The 21,077-nt window shown below is 46.7% G+C and overlaps 1 protein-coding gene across 1 annotated transcript in view; it reads left to right on the forward strand.

The window, feature by feature from the left end:
- PDLIM1 (PDZ and LIM domain 1) overlaps positions 1–21,077 on the forward strand; it is a 48,545-nt gene that overhangs the window by 7,975 nt on the left and 19,493 nt on the right. The window contains exons 2-4 of the mRNA XM_036111711.2: positions 8,723–8,874; positions 10,755–10,839; positions 15,346–15,548. Coding sequence (XP_035967604.1) covers positions 8,723–8,874; positions 10,755–10,839; positions 15,346–15,548 — 440 coding nt within the window. The remainder of the gene's footprint in view (positions 1–8,722; positions 8,875–10,754; positions 10,840–15,345; positions 15,549–21,077) is intronic.

Raw genomic sequence — 21,077 nt, forward strand, 5'->3', positions numbered from 1 at the left:
TTAAAAACAAAACAAAACACATGGGGTCCATAAGGGCTTGTTTGAGAGATTTGGTGATTTCTTGACAAATTAGGGTATTCTATTTTTTTTAACTCATTTTTAAGTATATTCCTCCCTAAGAAATGATGTGTGGTCTTTCAGACTAGGAGAGCAGTCACTTCGACTGCCATTCCTTAGTGTGAGTAGCTTCCTTTGACACTGAGCGGGAAGCAAAGCTGGATTTTGGCACAGCTCATCTACAAGCTCCTGAACCCTACTGTATTGCTTTGTTTCGTCGATTAAATGGTTATAGAGTAACCAAGACCATTTTGAAACATTCTTGGGGATTTTCAGGCGAACCTGTATAAGCTCTTACAGCTTCTGTGGCTATACTCTAGCTTTAAAAAACAAATTGAGTCAAAAGTCTGACTCAAGAGAGTTAAAAATTCCACATCTAAAATGGCATATTGCAGGGTTGGATGCTGCTGTGTTGCCCAATGCAGAATCTTTTAAATTTATGTTCTGCTTTGATATGGCCATTAAATCAATGAAGGTTGACCCTAAAGACACATGGCATTGAGATTGAACTTGAATTCAACTTACCTTATACCAGTCTTGTTTTATATAAATGCTGAATTAGATCATTATTTATGCCATCTCACCTACTTGTAAGAAGAATTTAAGGTGATTTACAACATGTATTTACAATATTTCAATGCAAAAACACACATAATAAGATTTTTTTAAAAATTGGAACATAGTAAAGGAAAGAGATGTGCCAGGACCTTTAAATCAGGTGGTTTCTGTAATGGCACCCCACATTGAGTTGTAAGGGTTCTGGCCAAGGCAAAATGGCAACCATGTTGAGTGATTTAACATCTGGAATGAAATTACTTTTACAGTATGCAGTTTGCATATCACCTTCAAGGATGTTGACCAACATGATAGGGGATATATATATATATATATACATTTTTTTTTTTTTTACTCTGTTTTGGTTAGAGATAGAGAAAGACTATTCTAATGGATGTTTCTTTCAAGGGTCTTCTACATCTCTTAATAAAAATGTAAGCCCTTGAGGTTGTTTCTGGAGGAGCTAAGATTTTAGAGTCTAAGTATTTTTGTTTACCTTATAACTTCATTCAGGGAGAAAGCTTCAGGGGAAGGGGTAGTCAACATCCCTCTTGAAGTTTCCAAACCTGGTGAGCATCAGCATTTTCTGGGAAGCTTTACAAAATATATAGATTCCTGGAATCTGTGTCAAACCTCTTCAGCAGATCTGAGGTGGGGTGTGGAGATCTATTTATATTTTTAAAAACCTCAGGGGATCTGATGACTGACCTGCTTGGGAACAGTTGCCTCATCCTTGCAAATACCAGAGTTCTCCTGAGTTAATGGTGAGCTGGGTCCGTTTCTGGCCTGAAGCGTAGATGCCAATTCCAAGGGGCAAGGGTAACAGTGTTCTCTGGACATTCAGGAAATTGCCCTATATTCCTGTCCACAGGTAACAGAACCTTCTGAGTAGAGACAGTTTTCCCCTTAGGGAAAAAAGGCTCTGCCTCAAAACTGTTTAAACTAATTGACAAATATTTGGTGAAAATCCCTTCTCTGTCGAAAGGACGATAATTCAATTTATCATCCAGACTGGAACACTGGTAAAAGTGAAATGGGGTGCTTTTCCTAATGAAGCTGGGAAAATAGGTGAGTGTCCTGGGCAAACCAGGGTGTCTCATGATCCTAGTCATAAAACATTTCTACTTTTAATTTTGCTTTACATACCTTTCAAACTAAGCCAGACACATTGGCGTGAAGGGGTCAGGAGGCAACACAAATGAGTTTTGGCTCGAGGGTGAGGTAGTCAGAAAATTAAATTAATAGCTGCAGGAGTGGTTGGTGGTTTCTGTAATTGCACACTACATTGAGCTACGAATTTTCTGATGATCGATGGCATCTGGTACAGCAACGTTCCTGTGTCCTGGGCAGTCGAGCGAGGTGGGGGCTGTGCTAAATGAAGAGAGAGCCGATGCCTTATCGTATCTAAGAGGGCAGAGGCCCCTCAGCCAGTGCCGATTGTTTAGGTCCAGAATTGCCAGGTTTTTCACAAGAGGCTGAGGATGTAAGTGTTTGTGTGAAATTTACCAATATGTAAATATTGGCAAGTTTTCCTTTGTTTGTCTAAGTACAATCTTTTTAGAGAATAACAGGGTTCTTACCCGGTCTCCGGGTCTGTGTGAACACCTCCAGCCTCAACCCCTTTCTCTCCTTGTACTTGCTGTGCTTCACCTTCACCCATGCCCACCCACATGCCGTTCCTGTAACTTGGCGCGCTCTTTCCCACCTCTTGTAGCACCTTTACACAGTTTCAAGCAACACCTCCTCTTGGGAGTCTTCCCTGATTCCATCTTGAGGCTCCCATGGCCTCTTGCTTCCTGGCTAGCCCAGCACGCACCAGCTATGGTACATGCCTGTCGCCCCCAGGAGATTGTGAGCACCTTGATGGTAGGCACCATCCTTTTCAGACCTGTATCCCAGTGCCTCATGTGGTTCCCAGAATCTTACAGACAGTAGCTCGTATTCCTGGAGCTTGACAGTGTGCTCTGCCTGAATCATTTTATGTAATCCTCGTAACAGCCATCCGATGTCAGGACTGTTATCCCCCCTGTGTCCTAGATGAGAAGAGGGGGCATATCCTGCCCAAGGACACTTAGCTCACAGGTGGCAGAGACAGGACTCGAACCCTGGCCGTCTGACTTCAGAAGCCACATCTTAACGCACTACACTCTCTTTCAGGATGTACTTAAGGAACGACTGATGAACGAATGAAGGAGAAAGAGAAAATGGGAGCAGAGAAGGCAGAAAATAGAAACCTGCCATTACCACAGAGACGCCAGCGGGTGGGCAGTACCTACAGTTCTAACAGCCATATATTTAGTTATTTGGCCGTAAATTGAAGAAAGTGGGAGAGCTACATCATAGTCCTATTCTGCACCGTTTAGAAGTGAAATTAAACTCCTCAAAAACCTTGTGTTCTCAGGAGTCTGGCCGGAAGGCTGTAAAGATGCATTAGGACCAGGCGCCTGGGTGGCTCAGTTGGTTAAGCGACTGCCTTCGGCTCAGGTCATGATCCTGGAGTCCTGGGATCGAGTCCCGCATCGGGCTCCCTGCTCAGCAGGGAGTCTGCTTCTCCCTCTGACCCTCTTCCCTCTCGTGCTCTCTGTCTCTCATTCTCTCTCTCTCAAATAAATAAATAAATAAAATCTTTAAAAAAAAATAAAAAAAGATGCATTAGGACCTTGCAGTATCGGGTGGTTGTACGGGCTGGCCTCTGAGCAAAGTGTGTGCCTTGGGAGGGCCGAAGGGCAAGAGAGATGGAAGTGAATTCTGCAGGTAATGGCAGGTTGTTCAGCGGTGGAAGTCGTTGTGCCTATAACCCCATGGTTCTCATGCAGCAAGAATTGTGTTATATGGTCTCTGGGGAAGAAAGCCGGAAGTGGGTTTTGGAGGATGTCCCTTGAGCTCATGGATCTGTTTCTCTGGAGGAGCGTATGGGATTTCTTTTTTAGACGTTGAAGCTGACTCCATTATGAGATGGTTCTAATGGAATTTGATGACCGGGAGGAAATTAGGACAGACAGTGTGGGACACTGGGTTAAGTGGGTGGGCTCCAGAGCCCACCAGCTGTGTAGCTGCCTGCAAATGGCTCTGACCCCTGTTCCTTCACTCCCTCCTCTGCAGCGATGCAGATCATCACTAGCACTGCATGAGGACGGGTCTGGGGAGCCTCGCCAGGTACTTAAACTGTGCCCGGCACATAAGAAGTGCTTAGTAACTGACGGCTGTGATTACGATTATGATTGTGATGAACAGTGAGTGTGTCGTGAGGATTGGCGCCCCTGTTGAGGATGGGGACGAACCAGTGTTGGAGAAGCAGGGGTCTTCTCCCTGAGGCCCCTTCCAGGGCCATGTTCTGATTTGGGTATTTTAACAAGGTGGGGTTACAGGGCCTTGCCCGGCACAGAGCTGTTGAGATGATTGTCCTGGGGCGGGTGGGGGGAACGACACACCCAGTCTGTGGCTGGGGTGGTGACAAGAGTTCCTTGTGCAGAAGGCCAATGCGGGGATGCAGAGGAGTCGCCTTAGATCTGGATTTCTCTTTGGCTCTGGCAGTTAGGTTGGGAGCATCTGCTTGTGGCCTCTTGGTAACAGAAAGGGGATGGGATTTGGAATGAGGGGGTATGGTTTCAAGTTCAGGCTCAAGCCTTTAGCTCTGAGAACTTGAATCAGTCACTGCTTCTCTGAATCTCAATTTCCTCATCTGTGACGTTATCTTATATGTTGGTGGTGAGGTCGTCAAACGGGAGATTGTATGGGAAAGGGCTTTAGTATTGTTTAAATCCCATTTTTTTAATCCAAAAGTAGATGGCTCAGAGAATGTGAATTTAATCTGTTTCTGTGAGATTCCATCGGAGTCCCAGCAGATCATATTGTCTTGTAACTTTCTGAGATTTCCTTTGGCTTCCCATACGTTTGGCTTAAAAAAAAAAAAAAATCAGACCAAAAAAATGGGATGGCCAGGCCTCGGTTACTCAGGCTTGGGACTCTTAAGGCTGGTTCTAGCTTGTCCAGGACATGCCGGGATGTACTTAACAGAAATGCCTCTCGCACAAGACAGTTTGAACCAATGCTGGAAATTCCAGAGTTCTTAGCAGCTGAGCATATGAAAGGAGAAGAAACTTCTGTTTCTATTTTCTCAAGCTTTTCCCTCCCCACTCCACCCTTGTCTCATCATTTTAGTTTTGTGGGTGGTCACGTTCCAGAATAGTGATGTTGAGGGAAATGATTATTTGATTCGTTTTGAAATCGTCATTTCTGAACAGGTATAACGAAGCAGCATGATTTTATATTTCACAACGCTAGATATTTTAGATTCAGTCATTCATTGGACAAATATTTATTGAGCACCTACTATGTGCCAGGCACCAGGGATACCACAGTGCAAAGGGCAGACAAAATCCTGCCCTCCCACACCTTACTGTGTAGTGGGCCCTCAGACATTAAATAAATAAACCCACAAAATAGATTTATAAACCTAATGTGACAAGTGTCATGAGGAAGAAGGACAGTGTGTTAAAAGGAAGGTGGGGATCTACCTTAGATTGGAGGTCAGGAAAGGCCTCTCTGAAAGTGGTCATTTAAGTGGGACCTGAAGGAAGAGACAAAGTTAATTAGAGCAGAGGTTACAGGAGGTGCTAAGGCCCTGTGGTGGGAAAGAACTAAGGCAGGCCCTGGAGCTAGAGCTCAGTTGGGGGTGGGGGGAGGGTGGTGGCATGACGAGGGTGAGGAAGGAAGTCTGGTCTTTATGGGCCTTGTTAATGATTTTGGATTTTATCCTAAGGGGATTCTTTAACGCCATTAGATTTCACACTAATAGATTTCACACTGTTAGATTAAATGATAGATGGGTTCCATCAGGCTGCAGTCTCTGGAGATAGAATTTGCCAACAGAATTATTGCCAATCCCAAACAGAGTAATGCTTAGGGTCTTTTTTGTTTTGTTTTGTTTTGTTTTAAAGTAAAGCTCTATGCCAAACACGGGGCTCGAACTCATGACCCTGAGATAAGAAGTTGCATGCGCGAACCAACTGAGCCAGCCAGGCACCTCACTTAGGACCATTCCATTCCATTCCTTTTATTTATTTATTTATTTATTATTTTTATTTTTTTAAAGATTTCATTTGTTTGAGAGAGAATAAGAGAGGGAGAGAGCACAGAGGGAGAAGCAGACTCCCCACTGAGCAGGGAGCCCAATGCGGGGCTCGATCCCAGGACCCCAAGATCATGACCTGAGCCAAAGGCAGATGCTTAACCAACTGAGCCATCCAGGCGCCCCTACTTAGGACCATTTTTAAAACAAGGGGTGTATATGGTTCTTTAGAAAAAAGTGAAATATACATGAAGTCACACCAAATCAGTCTTCTCAGGGAGAGGGGCAAAAAATGAATTTGTTTCAGTGTATGTACGGGTTCATCCAGGGACTGACTCTGCCATACGGACTGAGAGGAGAATAGCCTGCCCTTGCCTGGATAAAAGGTCTTTTCCCAGTGGCTGGATGAGAAAAAGGTCTGAACCTTGGATCACGGGCTCTTGCTTTTTATTTATTCATTTATTGTGTGTGTGTTTTAAGATTTTATTTATTTGACAGGGAGAGAGAGCACAAGCAGGGGGAGCAGCAGAGGGAGAGGGAGAAGCAGGCTCTCTGCTGAGCAGGGAGCCCAATGCGGGGCTCGATCCCAGGACCCCGGGATCATGACCTGAGCCGAAGGCAGACTCTTAACTGACTGAGCCATCCAGGTGCCTCGTGTCTGTGTGTGTGTGTGTGTGTGTGTGTGTGTGTGTGTGTGTGTGTTTTAAAGATTTTATTTTTTATTTTATTTTTTTTAATATTTTATTTGAGAGAGAGCGAGCGAGCACGGGTGGGGGGCCGGGGCAGAGGGAAAGGGAGATGCAGACCCCTCCACTGAGCAGGGAGCCCACTGCAGGGCCGATCCCATGATCCCGAGATCATGACCTGAGCCGAAGGCAGATGCTTAACCAACTGAGCCACCCAAGTGCCCATTTATTTTTATTTTTTTTTAAGGTTTTATTTATTTATCTGACAGAGAGAGACACAGCGAGAGAGGGAACACAAGCAGGGGGAGCAAGAGAGGGAGTAGCAGGCTTCCCGCCCAGCAGGGAGCCCGACGCGGGGCTCAATCCCAGGACCCTGGGATCATGACCTGAGCCGAAAGCAGACACGTAATGACTGAGCCACCCAGGCGCCCCCCAAGCACCCCTTTAAAGATTTTATTTTTAAGTAATCTCCACACCCCATGTGGGGTCGAACTCACAACCCTGAGATCACAACCCTGAGATCAAGAGTCGCATGCTCCACCAACTGAGCCAGCCAGGCGCCCCAGGGGCTTTTGCAAAAACAGATCTCTGGTAAACAGATGATGGGAACGCCAGAAAGGAAGGTTATGAGGTCAAGATCTCTGCACCGGCTTCCACATCCTGCTACGTTCCAGAAGAGTTTTGCCTGATGAAGTCATAGCACGTCTGAGCCGGAAGGGACCCCAAGGATCAAGCCATCCACCCTTACTTTATGGGGTCAGGGAGCTGATGGGGGGTCTGGCCCATGACAGCAGCATCACACAGCTGCCTCAGGAGGGGCCAGACGCTGGGAATACCACAACGCAAAGGGCAGAGTGGTGAGGGCTGATTAGAAACCGTGGCTGCTGGAAACGGCATCAGATATGGAGGCCTAGAGCGTAAACCTTGTGTTCCAGTTTGGTGCCTCAAGGGGCTTCCTACCCATGGTTCAGCTTTGTGCAGACACCCAGGTGTTCACAAGATCTTCCCCAGTTGGCTCCAAGGGATTGGGGCGGGGGACCGGGACCCTGTGAGCACTGGGAGTCTGTGTGTGTCACCATCATTCTCCTGGGGGGCTTGCAGTCCCATCAAGGAAGGTCTTTGAATATCAAAGTGATGGACCAACACTGGGACGATAGTAGTATTTTTAGTATCGCTTGGTTGAGAAAATACCTAGTAACAAAAAATTACTCTGTGGTTAGTACTATTGCAGAATGAGTGTGTACTTCATTCATTGCAATAGCCTCTGTCGTTCACTTGAAAAATAGCTGTACATCTGTGTATGAAGCGTGATATTTCTTCTGTCCGTGTGTAACGCCCAGCAAGCAGATGGGTTTGACAGCCCACCGCAGTAATTGACTGGCTTTCCCCAAGCATTGGTGGCCCATAAATTTGGAACTGCTAATTCAGAAGATTTGGCCTGCAGAAAACCAGCCACCTATAAAAAAATATATATATATATACATATATATAGGGGACGATCCTAATCATAATCAACTTCTCCGGTGGGAGGAGATGGACCAGTGTGAGAATATTAAAATATTCTTCGTTGCTTTTTTTTTTTTTTCCTTTTTAACTAGGCTCCATGCCCAGCGTGGAGCCCAACACAGGGCTTGAACTCATGACAGAGATCGAGATCTGAGCTGAAATCAAGAGTCAGATGCCCAACCAACTGAGCCACCCAGGTGCCCTGGTGTCAATTCTTCTTTAATTGTTTGGTAGAATTCTCCCCTTTACTCCTTTTTTTAATTACAAGACTAATTCAAGATCATTGTGAAAAAACAAAAACACTACAGAAATGTGTAACTGTGAACAATTTTATGTGCAGTGTTCCAATTTTTTTCTGTGCTTAAATAATAAGATTTTTATAGAAATAGGCTGTTGCCGTACATAATGTTCTCTACATATGTATGTGTTTTTAATGTACTTGGTAACTTATTTTAGGTTCTGGGTTTAAGTGTTCTGGATCCTGGCTCTGTAAATATACTAGTTGGATTGCTAGTAATATAGTGATATACTAGTTGGGTGATCCCAGGTAAATCACAGATCTTTCTCAGCCTCCGTGTCCTGGTCTCTAAAATAGGGACTGATATGTGTCCTTTCCTAGAAGGTTGTTGTAAGAACCCAATGACATTGTACATAGAAAAGGACTCTTTGTGACCCGTAATGTGTTATGTGGATCTAAAGGATTGTTATTATTGAAACTTACGGTTTCTGCCCTTTTTACTTTTCAGATGCTCTGATCCACATCAGTGAATACTTGCCCCAGTGGTAACTTACTCAGTGGTTTCCTTGGAGACAAAGAGTAACTGACCTGCTCTTTCTTTTTTTCCAGGTCACTCCCGGAAGCAAGGCTGCGATAGCTAACTTATGCATTGGAGATGTGATCACTGCCATCGATGGGGAAAACACCAGCAGTATGACACACTTGGAAGCCCAGAACAAAATCAAGGGTTGCACAGACAACATGACTCTCACAGTCACCAGGTAAGGCCCCTGGAAACGCTCCGTCCTCGACTGGAGGCTGCATGTGAGCAGGTCGGCCCCACCTGTCTCAGATGCCCTGGAGCCCCAGCTCCGCGTGCGCTGTGGACAAGCCCAGGCCGGCAGATCTATGGGATTGGGATTTCCCCAGGTTGCCCGCTTTTCTCTCGAATTTTCCCAGTGCTTTCTTATAGTGTGGGTGTCTTTCTGTAGGAGCTCTGCATTTTCACTTGCTCCAACACGACCAACCAAAACTTTGAAGAAGTAAAATCAGTTAAGTATTGTCAGGTAAAATGAAATGAAAATTTCTTCCTGGAAACCACTGAGAACGTACTGAGGATGCTGCTCGTGCCACCCCACACCAAGCAGGGGTAGGCACCCGGAGGTTACAGTAGCAGAGAAAGACGGCAGCCCCTTACACAGAATGCTGCCTGTGAGCTTAAGTGCACTACAAGAAAGGAGAGTTAAGTGTTCTCAATGGGTTGCCGTGTGAGGAGAGGGCATTGGGAATTGGAACTGGGGTAGAATTCCCATTCTGCTGCCATTTAGTCTTGGAGGGGTCCTGCAAGGGCATGATTTCAGGAGAGCTTTGGTTTAACCTTTACTGGCTCCCTCTTTCCTGTTGGATCAAGTGCACATTCTTCGGGGCGCCTGGGTGGCTCAGTTGGTTAAGCATCTGCCTTTGGCTCAGGTCACGAGCTCGGGGTCCTGGGATCGAGCCCCACATTGGCCTCTCCGCTCGGCAGGGAACCTGCTTCTCCCTCTCCCTCTGCTGCTCCCCCTGCTTGTGCTCGCTCTCTCTCTCTCTCTGTGTCAAATAAATAAATAAATAAAATCTTTTAAAAAAAAAAAAAATTCACATTCTTCATTCTGCTCTTCTGTTAACCTGCTGTTTAATGCCATTAACTTTAGCCTCTACTGCTCTTCATCATGAACCCTTTGTTCAGGTTCTTATCTATGAAATAGCTTTATAACTTTTTCTATCTCTGCCACAGGACTGGTAGGAGGACCAAGTGTGGGGCAGGAGGTCCGAATATTTGTATACTTCAGAGCCCTGGCCCCATAGGAGGTGCACCTTTTTTTTTTTTTTTAAAGTAGGCTCTGCACCCAACATTGGACTTGAACTCATGACCCTGAGATCAAGAGCCAGCCAGGTGCCCCACACCATTTTTTTCTATCCCCTCAAAAGCACATTTGTCCCTCATTCTCATCTCCATTTCAGTCTGAGTCCAGACCTTTTCCAAGACATTCATTCATTCTTTTTTTTTTTTTCTACTCATTTGCCAGTGAATTCAACGGGTGTCTCTTGTGTCAGTCTGGTACCGTGTTTGGCTCTCTGACCATATAGGATAGGCATAAATATTCTCTCACTCTTGGAGAGGGAAAAAACTACACTAATGAAAGCCAGGACTAGACTGAGGTTGTTGCTGTGTGATCAGTACAAAGAAATCCTTTGCATGCTAAAGAAGAGAGGCGTCCCTTCTATTTGAGCCAGCCATGCTCCATGAAGAATAAGTTGGTTACCTGATCTGGCTCAAGAACACTGGGAGAGGGAGAGGAGAAGCTCGGTCCATCCTGACCGAGGTGGGGCAGCATGAGGCTGCTCAGGAGTGGGGAGCGGGGAGGAGGCCAGTGGGCTGGGGGCTGCGACACAGCGTAGTAAGAGAGGGTGAGGCTGGAAGAGGTCTCAGCTGCACGGGAATCCCCTCGGGGCTGAGTGCGGGCCGCCATCGGACAAGATGTCATCAGATTGGCAAACGGGGGAAGGCAGGCTGCAGAGCCCTAGTTCAGAGGCCAGAAGTCAGGCAAGAGGGGGCCTTTGCTGGATTTTAGTATATATTATTTAGCATGAATGAAACAACAGCTTTGGCAATCTGTTGCAGATCTGAACAAAAAATCTGGTCTCCCCTGGTGACAGAGGAAGGGAAGCGTCATCCATACAAGATGAATTTAGCCTCTGAACCCCAAGTAAGTACTTGTTCACCATTGCCTCCACCGCTCCTGCCTTCTCTGCCTTCCACACGGCTTAGCACACCCCTGATTCTCCGGCCCTGGAGGCCTGGGCCGAGGCCAGGAGAGCCCGCCGCTGACACCGCGGGGACCTGGCTCCTGTTCGCTCCTTCCCGTAAGGGAGTGCGGGGCAGACGGAGCTGGAAAGCCCCCGGGCAGGGACGCCGGGACTGGACACGGTGCAGGGGAAGGGATACAGGAAGTGGGAGGACGCCTTCCTGCACGAAATAGGGTGGCAGGACCGCGGTGACATCAAGGAGCTGGCTCAGCTCACCGTGGATTTCAGATCCACGCGAATCAAACCGGGGGGAAAACAAGTGTTAGGTCCTGAGGCCTGGAGCCAAGAGGCAAGACGTGATGGTTACCTCGCCTTTCCTTCCTGTGCCCCACTCTCTGGTTTCCACGAGCCTTCTGGTGGAACTCTCTCATCTCTGTAGAAGTGAGACTTCTGGTGAGACCCTAAAGTCTCAGAATAAAGTGGCAGTTCAGACTGAGACCGTGATAGGTGGTCAGTGTCCAATTTGTCAGCCAAACAGAATTTCTGAGGACAGGAGACTCTCTGAAGATCCCATATTTGTAAACAAGTCTCGCAGTAGTTAGATTACAAGTGATTTTATTTCTTTCTTCCTTAATTGCATCTCCTAAATTACTTACAATGAATGGGTATTCTTTTGAAATAAGGGGAAAAAACTTTAGCATGTTTAGAACATCTTCGTAAAATTTCTCATGCCTGGCCTGCTCCTTTTTACAAAGTATGTGTCTTGGATACATTAATGAATTATTAATAATAAGTTAATAAATAAGGGGGCCTGACTGAGTCAGTGGAACATGCGACTCTTGATCTTGGGCTTGTGAGTTCGAGCCCCATGCTGGATGTAGAGATTACTTAAAAATACAAAAATCTTAAAAAAAGTTAATAAATTGATAATGGCTTCTGAAAACGTCTCTTAGACTGGTTTGTGATAACAATCATTTAACCCCAATTGAAGATTTGAACTTTAACTTTTTTTCTAAATTTGGGACACGACTTACTTTTCATGGTGAATCAAGATAAAATAAAAAGGTAACAGGTAGCTATCCTTTATGCATGACAGAAACTTCTATGAAAATGAACTTATGGGAAAAAAAGAAAATGAACTCATGGAGTGCATCATGTGGATAAATGGAGTGGTTGTTTAAAAGTCAGATTTTCTTGGGGCGCCTGGGTGGCTCAGTTGGTTAAGCATCTGCCTTCGGCTCAGGTCATGATCCCAGGGTCCTGGGATCGAGCCCCACATCGGGCTGCCTGCTCGGCGGGAAGCCTGCTTCTCCCTCTCCCACTCCCCCTGCTGTGTTCCCTCTCTCGCTGTGTCTCTCTCTCTGTCAAATGAATAAATAAAATATGGGCGCCTGGGTGGCTCAGTTGGTTAAGCGACTGCCTTCGGCTCAGGTCATGATCCTGGAGTCCCTGGATCGAGTCCCGCATCGGGCTCCCTGCTCGGCAGGGAGTCTGCTTCTCCCTCTGACCCTCCCCCCTCTCATGTGCTCTCTCTCTCTCATTCTCTCTCTCAAATAAATAAATAAAATCTTTAAAAAAAATACAAATAAAAATAAAAGTCAGATTTTCTCAAAGGTATCCTTTAGAATTTCCGAGATGTTGTCATACAACATTTTTTTCCTTAATATAATAAAAATCATACTCAAGAAATCCTAAGAGTTACATTAAGGACCATTTTGCATCTGGCATTTCAAAACCAGCATGAACATGTTATTCTGCACGGCTCCTGTAAGGAAAGCTGAGAGAGTGGCACTCAGTCTGTAAACCAACAGTTGTGCAAACAAATTTTTTTTTTATTATTTTTTAAAAGTTTATATAGATATATATTTATTTTTTATTTTTTATTTTTTTGAAGTAATCTCTACACCCAAAATGGGGCTCGAACCCACAACCCCGAGATCAGGAGTCGCAGGCTCTTCTGACTGAGCCAGCCAGGCACCCCATACAAACTAATTTTAAACATGCCACCATTAATTCCAATTTCCCAAGAAGTTCTTAGTCACTTTGCTGAATTTACTATAAATGTTAAGTTTCAATGTGTTAAGCTCTCATATATTTTATAATACATAAGGAATGATTTTGTTTTAATTTGGTCTACCTAAAATCTTATTTTTACTTAAATAAGGTAATACTTATTACAGTTACGCTTTTTCTATGTCTTATGCTTGAGTTTTCATCATAAACGTATAATCCGGTCCCTGTATTAATATTTTGAAGGTAGTTCTCTTACTTAAAAAAAGAATTTAAAAAATTCTTTACAAATATTTTAACATCCAACTTGAGTATATTTTTCTTTTGATTCCAGTAATTCTTTGTTCCTATGAAAAACTTCCCACTCTCCTTTTTCCAAAACCTTCCACTTCCAGTCATTCTAAAATAAAGGAATGAGTAAGAGCAGAGTTCATCTATAATTAAAAGATCTGTTAGTTCATGTAATGCCAACCACCACCCCAGCTTATCTGAGGTCAGAGTAGTTACACACCTAGTTTATATTTCCTCATTATTGAGTTTCCTTGGAGACTGATAAATACAAAGCCCAAACAATTACATCATCCCTTCCAAAAGGCAGGCCCTGAATTAACTGCCTGACTTCTGGAAAGACCAGTATTCACATGGGGTTAGAGATATTCCTTTCATGTACAAAACAGATACATTCTCTGAAGATTCTCTATAAAAATGAAAAATCAGAATTTCCAACCGGAATAATTTCTGTTGACTTCCATTCTCAATGGAAATGTGTTTCTAGGGAGGGAGAAGGGACCGGACACTGGTCGAAGGTCTGTTGTTTGCGCATCACTGTGCTTGCTACACTAACATGTCGCACCAAGTCCCTGTTGAGAGAAGGCTGTGTTGACTTCATTGTAATGAGAAATGGGCTCAGAGAGCTCTAACTTGCCCAGGGCCAAACAGGAAGTGACAGGGGAAAATTGAGCCAAGACAGAAAACTAGGAATCTTCCTTGGTGCTCAGCATCCTGTGCTGCTCTGAGGAATTGCTGTGGAGAGAACAGAACTGTACCAAAATCCCAGGCCACCACCGATGTGCAAATCCCCTGCTGTTAATGACTGTATATTATTCCTCACGGTAGCTGTGCCATGAACTTTACTTAACCATGCTTTGATTGCTGCTAAAGTTATTTTCTTAACTAATTATACTTCCCCTTTTTTGGGAGTGATCTCTGTGTACTTAGCTTTTGTCCTAAGTGGACAAGGTGAACTCAATGTAATTTCTACATTAAAACCTCACTGGTTCCAACTTGTTAAAAAGGAAGCCTATCTGAATAGTGAAAAAGAAATCTCAATCATAAAAATATTTCCTTGACTTTTATTTGAATCAGTACACAGTGAATTAAGCTGTTACTTTTCATTGTCATGTTTTCTAAGAAAGCGTGGAAGACTTGAAGTTTTGGTGGAAAAAAGAGGGGGGAAAAAGGAAGAACAGCAGAAGACCAGAACTCTTTAGGGGCCAGCTGTTCTGGGCCTGGGTGTTAAGAAAGAGGCCAGGGTTCAGTACGCCCCAGAAAATAGGGTGCAGGTCGAGTTTAGTCGCTGCATAGACGGTGCTGTGGGGTTGGTCCAGAATGTTCGTGCAGAAAGTACCTTTCTAATTGCATTGTCAGAAAAGCCATGACTTTTAGGAACAGGAATGTTAGTTTAAAAAGTGTCGGGGGCGGGGGTGTTTGTAAAGAAGCTCTGAGCTGTTGTAGCTGTAGGAATTATCCAGGGCTCCTGGCAGTCCAGGGAAGGGAGGGAGGGTGCTGTCCCACCTTACAGAAGGAGGGAGCTGAGCTCGGAGGAACTCCTGGGCACGCCCCTCTAACAGGAAGCTCCTAGCCTTCCCTCTGGTGATCCTTGGCCTTCTCCTGCAAGAAACCGCAGATCCTGAGCTCCTTTTACCTCTTCCGGCCAGAGCACTGAGCCCCCTCTGCCTCCTCAGCAGCTGCTTCGCCCGGTGGCCCCACAGGCTTCTTATCTTGCTTGTCTAACCCGTTGGATCCTAGGGAATTTGTCTCCACCTTTTATCATCTCCTGCTCCACACTGACGCGAGTGACTTCTGTCCTTCTCCTCCTCGTACCGTAATCCCTCTGGAATGTGCCCTGAAAGGGTGTATCAGCTCCAGCTTGGACCATGATGGCCCAAGGCATCTAGGGGTGTCATGCCCGGGGGTGCCCAGCAGCAGACCAGGCCTGACTGGGCCTCAGGGAAGAAGCAGAAGGCGTTGCTGGTGAGCGAAGCCGCACCCTCGCCCATCTTGAGGCTTCCCCGCTCATTACCTGCGTGTCTAGTGGGCCTGTCAGAGCCCCTCCGCTGAAGTTTGGTGTTGACCCAGGGCCCCTGTAGCTTTCTTTCTGGCACTCAGCCTGCACTGCCCCTCGAGGGGTGTGCACTGAGCGCCCCCTTGATTTCTCCTCTGATCTCTGCCGACAGGAGGTCCTGCACATAGGCAGTGCCCACAACCGGAGTGCCGTGCCCTTTACCGCCTCGGCGGCCTCCAGCTCTGCCCCCAGGGTCATCACAAACCAGTACAACAACCCAGCTGGCCTCTATTCCTCTGAAAACATCTCCAGCTTCAACAACGCCTTGGAGTCAAAGACAGCAGCTGCCGGGCAGGAGACGGACGGCGGCAGAGCGTAAGTAGCCCTTGAATTCCCCCTACAGGCTGGTCCTGGAAACGGCCGTTCCCAGCAGGGCCAGGTGCGTCCAGACAGGTGGACGGGAGGTTGAGCCTCCTGGAGTCCAGAGAGAAAACTGTCTCCTTTAGAACCGTGCTTTCCTTATTTCTGAAAAGGGGCAAATACCACCTGCCTTGTAGGGTTGTTGTGAACATAAGAAGTAATGTGTAAAATGCCTCGTGCTGTGCCTAGCACAGATGAATCAAGTATTCACCGAGATCTGTGTTCTTATTTTCTGGATTTCTCGGGTCATCGTCATCTTCTCTGTGATCATCTTCCTTCTTTGGCAGCCCTACTCATTGCTGAGACATTCTTTTACAGTTTTTATAGTTTGGGGCTTCTCCTTGTGTTCACCATCTAGTCTGAGCAAGGGACAGGTACTTCATGATGCAGTTTTTGTGAACCAGCATTTGCTTTTTTTCCCCAGAGTGGCCCCAATGGAAACAATAGAAGAGAAGTTTGTGAGGATATAAATGTGTGTCTGTCGGAACAGGTTCTGATCGGAGGCAGAGGTGGAGTGGGGGCACTGCAGGTGGACAGGGTGGAGAGGTCTAAGGAAGCCTCTTTCTCAGGGCTGGGGAGGCATGTCCCCTTCTGTCACCAGCCATTTGGCCACAGTTGCCTCTAAGTCTTTATCCGCATGGAGGAACTCCTGGGCACGCCCCTCTAATGGGAAGGGCAACCAAAGAGTCTGGGATGGAGCAGACACTGGGCTTCCCAGCAGAGGGGGCCCAGTGTCTGCTCCATCCCAGACTCTTTGGTTGGTTGGTTGAAGTAGGCTCCACCCCCAGCGTGGAGCCCAACTCGGGGCTTGAACTCACGACCCTGAGATCAAGACCTGAGCTGAGATCGAGAGTGGGATGCTTACCCGACTGAGCCACCCAGGTGCCCCATCCCAGACTCTTTGAAGATGAATCCAGAAACACTGGGGATACCACAGCCCATAGCAAAGGACCCGGGTTTGAGGAAGGAGAATAGGAGGTGGGACCAGTTCTCTGTGAGTGAAAAGATGATGGACTAGGTCATGTGTTGCCCCCTCACCGGCCCGAAGGTGGGAGGGAAGATAAGGACGGAGCTCGGAGTGCAGACAGTGTGGGGCAGAGTGGCCTGTGGGCAGCCCAGAGTGGCTCCAGCAGCGCCGCTCATTCATTAATTTCTGCTGATTAATTTCACGGAAGCCAGAAAGCCTTTTTTTAAATCTGAAACCTGATTTTTAAATGTTGGTGACAGTCAAACTGGTTGGAAAATACCATGTGGTCCAAACCTTGTCTGATCTCTGAGCATCCTTCCCACTTGGAATCCTCAGTTCTTGTATTCCCTCTGAAGCCCGTTTGCTGTTCAGTTTCTCCCCGACTCACCTTTAACAAGCCATCTGCCCAGCTCTTTGGGTGAGTAAATTGCAAACCCATTGCTTCAGACGCAGGTTGGGAGAGGTTAAGGCATGGGAGGTTCCAGACGACTTAAATGTGTGGAAAGGGCTGTCGTGGGGACCCCTCCCAAGGGCTCCTTCACCAGACCATGCAGATAGTCGCCCTCTCCCCAGAAAAGGGAGACAGACGTTATTGGGCACCCACTGCATGCAGGTCCCTGTGCCCAGCGCCGAAAGGCTCTGCGATTTCCTTTAAGTTTCTTAGAGTCTAGAAGGAGAGACTCTTTGCTGCGTGACTTTGGCTTTACAAGATATTCGAGGTTACTGACATTTATTATAGTAACCAAGGCAAGGTGGCCACTAATGCTGCTGCTTCCCCCAAATTCTGATTCCTGCAGGGCCTTAGTGGCTTGGGATGGCGATGTCCTTCCAGGTGACTCCGGGGGCATTTGGGGGTGCCTGAGAAAGAATGTCGTGCCGGGCCCCCTGGGCTTCCCACGGACATGCCCTGAGGGAAGCTTTCTCTCAGGCAGCCCCATGGGGAGCCGAGTAGCCGAAACACCACGGGCCATGATCCCTGTTCTTTGCTGCTCTGGTGCTGGGGGAGGCTGAGAACGTGACCCTCTTTTACTATCCCAGAGTGGAATGTTCCATGATCTGGATTTAATAACCCAGGAAATGACACATCCTTAATTGAACGAACTGCTATGCATTGGGAGAAATATGTGCCTGGGGAGTATTTTTAGTCGGGCTTTGGCGGTTTTTCCTTCATTAATGTCTTCTTTCTTCTCTCAGGCTCCCCACCTGCTCCCCCGCCTTCCATCTGAAACAATTAAGTCTGAAACTGTCTGGACACTTGCAAGCCTTTCCTCCAGCCCCTGTCCCCTCCTGTCACAGACCTTCTGGCTGCAGCAGGCGCTGAGTCGTCTTGATATCAAGGCTGTCCTTCCAGATTTTCTCAGCGCAGGGGGCCGTGCTTCTGCCTCATCCCAGACTCTGAGGATAAATCCAGAAACAGTGGGAATCCCAGCAGCCCGTGGCAGAGGCAGGGCCCTCAGGGGCCATGCTGCCCATCGTGGGGCTCTGCTTACCAGCCTGCTTTGGGGAGGCCCACTTGTGCATTCTCAGCAGAGGGAGGCTCTCCTGCCCGGCCGGCAGCCCCCGGGTCGCTTGCTTGCTCGCTCGGTCAGCAGAAGTGCCAAGCGCTCACTCACCCCCGCTGTTTAGTCTGTAACGGTCGCCGAGGTTCCAGAATTGGCTCACTTCATACTTTGCATCTGAGGTCATCACTGATTGCCTGGGGCTCACGTTTGAGTTTCTTTGTCCCCTGCACTTCAAAGCAGCCTAGTGTGTGTGTGTGGCTCCCTGTCTCGTTGGGCGTCCCTGGTGCATGTCCCCATGTGACAAGAAAACAGACAGCACTGCTGTTTCCAAATTAAACTGGGATGGCAGGCAAGAGGGTACCCTCTGCCACCTGGCGTCCCAGCACACACACAGCTGAGTGGGACAGCCTTTGGGGCCAGTTCAGCTCAACAGTCATTTATTGAGTGGCCGTTGTGTGCCATGTGGGTGGAGGAAATTTTGCTCTGTTCAGCCGAAATCGTTCACCGGCCCTCTGACCTCTTTCAGCTGACTTGAAGGGCTCTGGTCATTTTCTGGTGATTCACGGTCTGGATTTCCCTGTAGATGTGATGCCGCTTTGTACTTTCCTAAAGGTACAAGCCTTGTAGATAGAGGGCCGGTGAATTCCAGGCAGGCCTCCTACGGAGGGCAGACCGTGCTAACTTCAGTGACTCAGCCTCCCCACCTCTAAGGCACACGTAGTGCTTTCTGCCTCAGCAGCAGGTTATTTAGAGAAGGCGGTGAAGTGTCAGCACCCAGCACGGGTGCTCAGTGAATGCCGGTGATTACTGATTTCACTGCCTGTGAGGACTCCACACCCACCACTTCTGAGTACTGGGGGCTCCAGAAGGGCAGAAGCATGTGGATAAGTGTTCTGGAGAAGATGTTGCGATGACTTCCAGTAGACTGTTTTCTTTCCAGCATCGTCACTAACGTCCAGCCAACCGGTACAGTTCATCACCTTCCTGATGGAGTGGTGGCGTCTTCATGGCCTGGTGGCTGGACTCCCTTAACCAACACAGTAGTCTAAAGATACTGGCTCTTCCAGCTTGTGTTCTCAGGCAATCCCCGCCCTCCCCCCGTATACTCATGAGGCATATTTCTAAGCAGGTGCAGTGGAAATAAAGGGATGCATTGTTCTCTATTCACATGATATCAGAGGGATTATATTAACCCTGACTCATTCAGAGCTGGATCAGAAGAAAATCTCTATCATGACGGTGGCTGTTTACCCCCTAGCTAAACTTGCCCACGGCCCCCAGAAGGCTCTGGAGTCTGGATGTTCCTCCCTCTTCTCCTGGGGCCCATAATTACTCCCCTGGTTTCTTATTACAGGTCCAACATCTAGGTCTTTGAAGACTAAAACTCAGGGAGCCTTCTGGCTAGGCTCCCTTTCCAAAAAGGATTATCTAGGGTTTCTCAATACTGCATGTTTTGGTGGACAATAGGGTAACCAAGTTGAGGCACCTCAGACATGAAGAGTTTTTCTGAGTCAGCCTGCATCCTTCATCCCCACTGACATAACCACCAAGTACTAAAATCTCTGTATTATTTCCAGTTAGCGCTTAGCCCTCTCTCATGTGGGGAAAAGGTTTCTTAAGTTTAATTAAACTTTTTATTTTAAAGTAATTGTAGATTCACATGCAGTTATAGTAAATAATGGAGAAAGGTCCCCTGTACCCTGTACCCAGTTCCCCTCAGTGGTACCACCTTAAAAACTATAGCACATTGTCAAAAGAAGAATGTTGACATCAGTAGTAGGAGGAGGAGGACAGAGGAGATTTCTATCACCACAGGGGTCCCTCGTGTGGTCCTTTTATAGTCATACCCACTCCCCCCCTACTCCTGCACCCTCCTTAACCCCTGGCAGCCACTAATCTGCTATCCGTTTCTATACTTTTGTTATTTCAAGAATGTTCTATTAGTGGAATCATACAAGAGGTGACTTTTTGGAATTGGCTTTTTTTACTCAGCATAATTCACTGGAAATTTATTCGATTTATTCAGGTTGTTTTATGTACCAATAGTTCCCCTTTTTCCTGTTCTAAGGATTTTTTTTTTTCATTGTGGTAACAAAACACTTAACATAAAATATACCATCTTAACCATTTTTAAGTATACAGGACTGGTAACATACATATACATACACATCATTGTGCAACAGATCTCTAGAACTTTTTCATCTTGCGAAACTGAAGTTCTGTATCCACTGAACAGCCCAACTTTGCCCTCCCACTCTGGGCAGAGGGAGAAGGAGAGAGAATCTTAAGCAGGCTCCACACCCAAGGAGGAGCCTGACGTGGGCTCAATCACTCAACCCTGAGATCATGACCTGAGCTGAAATCAAGGGTCTGATGCTTAACTGACTGAGACCTCCAGGCGCCCCTCCAGCCACTCTGTTTCTAAGAGTGACTACTTGAGGTACCTCACATAAGTAGAATCATGTGGTATTTGTCATATTATGGCTGGTTTATTTCACTTAGCATAATGTCGTCAAGGTTCATGTTGCAGCATGTGACAAGACTTTTTTTTTTTTAAGATTTTATTTATTTATTTATTTATTTGACAGAGAGAGACACAGTGAGAGAGGGAACACAAGCAGGGGGAGTGGGAGAGGGAGAAGCAGGCTCCCCGCTGGGCAGGGAGCCCGATGTGGGGCTCGATCCCAGGACCCTGGGATCATGACCTAAGCCGAAGGCGACGCTTAACGACTGAGCCACCCAGGCGCCCCAACAAGACTTTTTTTTTAAGGCTCAGGAAGACGACTCCATCGTCTGTATGTACCACATTTTCTTTATCCATTCATCTGCCAGTGGACATACAGGCTGATCCTACCCCTCAGTGATTGTGACTAATGTTGCAATGAACATGAGTGTGCAAATATCTTTTTCAGATCCTGATTTTAATTCTTTTGGCTTGATACCCCAAAATGGGATTGCTGGATCATATGGTAATTTTATTTTTTATTTTTTGAGGAACCTTCATAACATTTTCTA

Source organism: Halichoerus grypus, chromosome 7 (assembly GCF_964656455.1).
Source record: "Halichoerus grypus chromosome 7, mHalGry1.hap1.1, whole genome shotgun sequence".
NCBI classification, from domain to species: Eukaryota; Metazoa; Chordata; class Mammalia; order Carnivora; family Phocidae; genus Halichoerus; species Halichoerus grypus.